This window comes from Sinocyclocheilus grahami, unplaced genomic scaffold (genome assembly GCF_001515645.1).
Source record: "Sinocyclocheilus grahami isolate Dianchi unplaced genomic scaffold, SAMN03320097.WGS_v1.1 scaffold2261.1, whole genome shotgun sequence".
Classification (NCBI taxonomy): Eukaryota; Metazoa; Chordata; class Actinopteri; order Cypriniformes; family Cyprinidae; genus Sinocyclocheilus; species Sinocyclocheilus grahami.
Window position 1 is genome coordinate 63653 of NW_015507440.1, and position 6413 is coordinate 70065.

The 6413-nt window shown below is 35.9% G+C and overlaps 2 protein-coding genes across 2 annotated transcripts in view; both read left to right on the forward strand.

The window, feature by feature from the left end:
- LOC107574528 (deoxynucleoside triphosphate triphosphohydrolase SAMHD1-like) overlaps positions 1-1446 on the forward strand; it is a 10905-nt gene extending 9459 nt beyond the window's left edge. The window contains exons 11-16 of the mRNA XM_016260985.1: positions 364-449; positions 538-719; positions 789-842; positions 934-999; positions 1091-1192; positions 1333-1446. Of these exons, the coding sequence (XP_016116471.1) occupies positions 364-449; positions 538-719; positions 789-842; positions 934-999; positions 1091-1192; positions 1333-1446 (604 nt within the window). The remainder of the gene's footprint in view (positions 1-363; positions 450-537; positions 720-788; positions 843-933; positions 1000-1090; positions 1193-1332) is intronic.
- A 1386-nt stretch (positions 1447-2832) lies between these two features.
- LOC107574529 (cytidine deaminase-like) lies at positions 2833-6168 on the forward strand. Its single transcript, XM_016260986.1, has 4 exons — positions 2833-2989; positions 5519-5630; positions 5718-5775; positions 5981-6168. Exons 1-4 carry the CDS (start codon positions 2833-2835, stop codon positions 6101-6103), a joined length of 450 nt encoding a protein of 149 aa, XP_016116472.1. The 3' UTR covers positions 6104-6168.
- Positions 6169-6413: the final 245 nt, after the last annotated feature.

Sequence of the window (6413 nt, forward strand, 5' to 3'; positions counted from 1 at the left end):
TCTCTCTCTCTCTCTCCCTCCCTCCCTCCCTCCCTCAATCACTCACTCACTCACTCACTCACTCACTCGCGCTCTCTCGCTCTCTCGCTCTCTCTCTCTCTCTCTCTCTCTCTCTCCTCCCCCAACTGTAAATAGCCGCTGCCTTATTTTGCTGGCAGACTGTAGGCCTATATTATCCCACAAACTATATATTAATTTCGTTATTGTCTGTTGCCTGTATATTTTTGTCTCTTGTTGAGACATACGATGACTAGGTATTGGCTAATTAAGTACACTACATTCATCATGCTTTGTTATTTAATATATAATATACACAGTGCATATGAATAAATATATACATACTTGTTTTTCTTTGCATATTAGGATTAAAGAAGCCCTTGTGGAAGCTGATAGCTATTTCCAGATCTCTAAAGCAAAAGACAACATGGAAGAATACACAAAACTCACAGGTCAGTGGAAAGCTTGTGTATGGGACTGAAAGAAAATGAAAACTACCCTGCGAAAGAGAAATAGTTATGTTATGCCCTTTTTTAACAGATCATATTCTTGAGAAAATTGTGTACCCTGGTTTTGATCACAATAAGATGAGTAAAACCGCTGCAGAGAAAGCTGCAGAAAAAAAACTTGAGGATGCCAGAGAAAAGGTGAATAAAATTCTCAAAAGGGACCTGCCAAAGTTTCTGGGAGAGGCTAAACTGGGGACGAAAAACTTTTCAGAGGTATTTGACAGTGCACAGCTAAAATAATCTTAGCAGCTTATATTTCCTTTATTGCAACATTGTTTTCAGTTTGTAGCTTATACTGAAATACAAATCATAATACCAGATACTACTGATATTAAGGTGGTTGTCTACAAGCTGAAAACATTATCCATGCTGTTTATTTTGTGCATGTGTTATATCTGACTGTTGATTTTCTCGAACCTTCATAAAGATAAAGGATCAGTGGACAACGGCAGTGCAGTCGATAAACCTGGAGGTTACGGATTTTGTGGTTGATGTATGTTTAAAATTATTTTTTTGGCATCTGTTGATCTCTTCGGTTTAACGTATCTCTGAAATAATTTAATTGGAAATGTCCTCTCATCCAGGAGGTTCACATAGATCACAGCATGAAGGATAAAAACCCCATGAACAATGTCTATTTCTACAGCAAGCATGATTCCAACAAAGTCTTCCTGAGGACTGATCAGGTACCCATTTCACTTTGAAATATTAAAAATATATATTCAGTTACCGATTAGCATTACAAACAAATAATTGTATTGCATAGTATGTAGTAGATTCGTGATTCGTTAATATGCATAATTTTGGACAATTCTTGTAATCACAGATGTTCCTGCCAAAGACATTTTATGAAAGGCTGTTTAGAGTGTACTATAAAGGCCCAGAAGAAAAGGTGAAAGAAGCCCGTGAGTGCTTCAAGATGTGGCACAATGATGCCTGAGGTATGGCCTGCTGGGTTTACCCTCTCTTAATGGATGTGTGTTCATACTGTATGTACATGTGCATATGCAGGCTCAGCATATATTTGTGTGTTTCCAATTGTTTTCATTCATCTAATGTTCCAGAACATAACCCATATCAGGTCAAGGGCAGAGGTTAACGCCCCATTCACACGGGGCGTCGGCGTCAACGTCTCTTGTTTACTTTGAATGGAGTGACGTCAAGCGTTGGTGAAATGAATTGTGTGTCCGTTGCGTTGGGTCCGTTGCTCGCGGCAAAAGTTGAAAACTTTTCAACTTTTCAAGCAGCAATGCAAGCATCAGAAACGCCCTCCGTCAAGCGTTAATGCTGACGCCCCGTGTGAATGGGGCGTGAGAGAGAACAGCATAAGGATTTGTTTAGTGGGCGTTGGGCATTACTCTTATACTTCCTCTGTTTATGGATGTTCCTCATATTACTGCTTGTATTATAACTTTTTTTAGTATTCACTGTAAAACCCAGTGAGTTACGCAAACTATTTGTGAAAATCGTTCAAAGACTGTGTCCCAAATCACACTCCATACTAGGAGTGGCCAACGTTGGTCTTGGACATTTGGTATTTTTCCATCTGTGTAGAGAGTGGGACCTGGGTGTTGTATGAGAACTCCAACTACACTGACATGAAAATATATTTACTTTGGGATGATTTTATTTCATTAATTTGCACCATGGTAACACTGTTTGTGGAGCGACGCCTCGTGGTACAATCACAGAGAGGCACAAAATCACTTCCCAGAACATTTTCGTTCACCGTTCTTGGCTGGTGGATTGATCTTCCCAGCCAGAAACATCCTGGACAAGATCGTCAGAAGAAAACTGCCAAAGTGTGTGAGAGAAGATCGACTGACTGAGAAAAACATCTCAAAGGTTGGACTGTTTAATTAACCCTACAAATCCGACTAACCCTCTCAAATCTGAAAATTCAGGAAGAGCTGAAGAAAATATGGAAAGCTGTAGTAGAGAATTACAAACCTACTGACCCGACTGTTTCTCTGAACACCAAAGTTTTACAAGTTTATTTAAGTTATGTAGTTATTTAGTGCCAAATTGTCTGCTTAATCTAGATTGAAAGTGTTTAGTGATTAAAATGCATGTTTTTGCTCTGAAAGAATAATAATAATAATAAAACAATGTCTCCATAAGCTGAAGCCTGATTAAATCATGTCTGTACACCTGCATGGACAAATGGCATTCCAGCCTGTCAAAATGGGCAGGGCCACCTGCCTATATAGGACAGCGCTGAATGGCTTATCATCAGAATTTTGCTCCTTGCTTGACTCCAAACAAGAGAAGACAAAGAAGAAGCCTTCTGCAGCAGAGTGACAATTTAAGTGACGTTTGCTGCAAAATGTCGAGCCCTGGGCCTGTCGGTGCTCACTCTGATGAGGATGTCATTTGTTCACTTGTTCAGAAATCTCAGGAAGCCAGAAATCAGGCTTACTGTCCGTACAGCAACTTCAGGGTTGGAGCAGCTGTCTTAGCAAGTGATGGAGCCGTGTTCACTGGTGAGGACAGTCTTAAACATTTCTAAAAGTTCAGTGTTGTTATAGATTGTTTTTATACCATTCAAATGTTTTAATGTTTTGAAAGTCTCTTATGCTCACTCAAATTATTTGCTAAAAATGCTGGAAAAAACAGTAAAAATAAAATAATTTACACACTATTAGATTATTTTCATATATTTTTGAACATAATTTATTGCTGTGATCAAAGCTGAATCTTCAGCGTCGCATGATCTTCAGAAATCATTCTAATATGCTGATTTGCTGCTCGAGAAACATTTCTGATTATCATCAATGTTGAAAAGACATGTTTTTCATTTAATTGAAATAGAAATTGTTTTGATCATTATAAATGTCTTATAAGTGCCACTTTTGATCAGTTCAATGCATGCTTGCTGAATAAAAGCATTACTTTCTTTCAGGAAAAATTATACTGACTCTAAACTCTTCAACAATAGTCAGTAGTGTTTATATTTATTTATGCTGCAACTATATCTTCCCATTACAACACTGTACTATATATATATATTTATATTAGTTATAACTCGGAATATATAAATGTAAATACTGAATATATAGTTATAAGTCAGACTATATATTTATATATTCAGGATTTTCCCATAAGTTATAATAATAATTATTATTATTATAAGTTATAATGTGCTAAACTCATGCAAATGTAACTATATATAGGGTACAACAGGGCTAAAGGCCCACCTTAAGAAAAAAATGTTCATTCACTGCACCTAAAATGCATAATTGCAGAATAAATATATACGTTGTATTGAACATTAATGGAGCAACATATTGTGTGTGAAAATAAATAATTCAAGTTGTTTATTTTGTTTTAAAATATTATAAATGTATGAGGTGGCAAGAGGGGCCTTTTACCCCACACACGGTATTGATACAAATACTTTTTTTTATAACAAAAATATATATTTTTTTAAATAATGTCTGTTAATACTTGTCCAAAACAATCACTTTAGCAAAGTGTGTACTATGTTCTGCTTATTTTGAAAAATATATATTTTTTTCAATAAATATGCTGTCATTAAAATATGTTAATATAATAAGATATATTTTAAAATACATAAACAAAATCATTTTAATGATTAAAGATTCTGAAAGTATTGAAGGAGATCCAATAATAATTGAATATATATTTACAGTAGTAACAACAAATAATATTTTATTATATGATATGATTAATATCATGTTTTTAAATATGAAGGTTTCATTCTAAACATGGTGATTATCTCTAATATGGACACCCAACATAATATATGATATTTACCTTCTGAATGCCAACAAATGGAGAAGTCAGCCATCTATTAATTATCATGTTAATTACTGTGTGCCTTTAGCCCCGGCAACAGAGGTGCTTTTTACCCCAAATACCATACTTTTACATATTCTTTCCTTATTTAAAAACTCATAAAGAAGAAAATCATAAAGAAGACCTTTGTCTCAAAATATATGCATTAATTTTAGCGATTCTCATTTGCTACTTAAATCTACAACATTTAAAAAAAAACAACAACAACATAAAATATTAGATCAAGTAAGCACAGAATCAACTGCACGCGATTGCGTCAAGGATCAGACAAATATACAGGTGCACAGGGGCGTAGCAGCCATTTTAAAAGTGTGTGTAGAGATTTGAAGCTCATGGCAGACGCGCCCAAGAGATGACTCGCCTTGTGATTGGCTGAATGTTAATTCACTCAAGTCTAAGTAAGAAATCAGAGAACGCGGGTGGAAATAGTGCCGGGGACAGAATCACCTTTTTCTAACAGTGCGGGGGACGTGTCACCCCCGTCCCACCCGGCTGCTACGCCCCTGCACGTGCATCTTGAAAAGCGGATGTGTTGGAAAGTGCTACGCCATGTTTTTGTGCCGTCTAGTGGTTTAGATGAAAATAATGTCAAAGGCGCCTTTTACCCCGGAGTGCCTTTAGCCCCGTTTTACCATCTATATATATATATATATATACAGTGTTGGGGGTAATATATTACAAGTATCGTGAGTTACGTAATCAGATTACTTTTTTCAAGTAACTAGTAAAGTAACGCATTACTTTTTAATTTACAAGAGAAGATCTGAGTTACTTTTTCAAATAAGTAATTGAAATGTCTTCTTCTGTATTCTACTGTACGGATGTAAATGTACTTTCCCTTCAGCCTGAGGCTTATTCATTTCACTTTTGCTGTGAAAAGGCTTTTATATTTGCCAAAAATAGAACTTTTTTATTTTCAAAACAAACAAGCAAGCCCTGTCCAGATTTAAAAAGTAACGCAAAAGCAACATAACGCATTACTTTCCATAAAAAAGTAACTAAGTAACGCAATTAGTTATTTTTTTATGGAGTAATGCAATATTGTAATGCATTACTTTTAAAAGTAACTTTCCCCAACACTGTATATATATATTCAAGATTTACATATAATTATTTACTGTTTGGCCCGCCATACAAAAGGAAACCAGACAGGCAATACGTGACATATATACCATGTGATGTTCTGTTAACAGGTTGTAATGTAGAGAATGCAAGCTACCCTGCTGGATTGTGTGCTGAGAGGACTGCTATCTCAAAAGCTGTGTCTGAAGGATATACCTCCTTTAAAGCCATCGCGATTGCCAGGTATTTTGATACACACACATATATATATTGGCTGAAGTATAACATATTTTTGAGTAATTTTCCTGGTATCAATTGTGTTTTCTGCAGTGACCTTAAAGATCAGTTTATTTTTCCATGTGGAGTCTGCAGACAGTTCATGAGAGAGGTTAGTTCTTCTTAAAATAAAAGTATGCAAACTGATAATTATTGGTGTTGTTTATTATTACAAAGACAAACCTGCATGTCTGGCTTTAGGTGTGGCTTAAAAAAAAGACACAAAATTGCATTAGAATGTGAGTAATGCACAAATAAGTTTTCACATTTCATTAACACTGTCCGTTAACAGGATGGTCATGTCATCTGTTTTGCAGTTTGGCTTGGAGTGGAACGTTTATCCGACAAAATCTGATGGATCTTACCGACAGATGACACTGAAGGAGCTCCTGCCACATTCATTTGGCCCTGATGACCTGAGTGCAAGATACAACCATTAGACCATGGGTGGAAAACTGGAGGGCCACAGCCCTGCAGTGTTTAGTTCCAACACCCATACCTGTAGTTTCCAAATAAAGCTGAATGCCTTGATTAAATGGATCAGGTACATTTAATTAGGGTTGAATCTAAACCCTGCATGGCTGTGGAGTTTTGCATTCTTGACTGCTGACAATTAGAAGAAGAAAAACAAATATAAAAGCTATGTTACAAAGCAAATGCTTAGGATAGATAGTAGTGGTGAACAGTCAGTAATAAAATAAGAATAAGTAATACTAATCACAAGCATAGATAAATAAAGTAAGGTCTAAC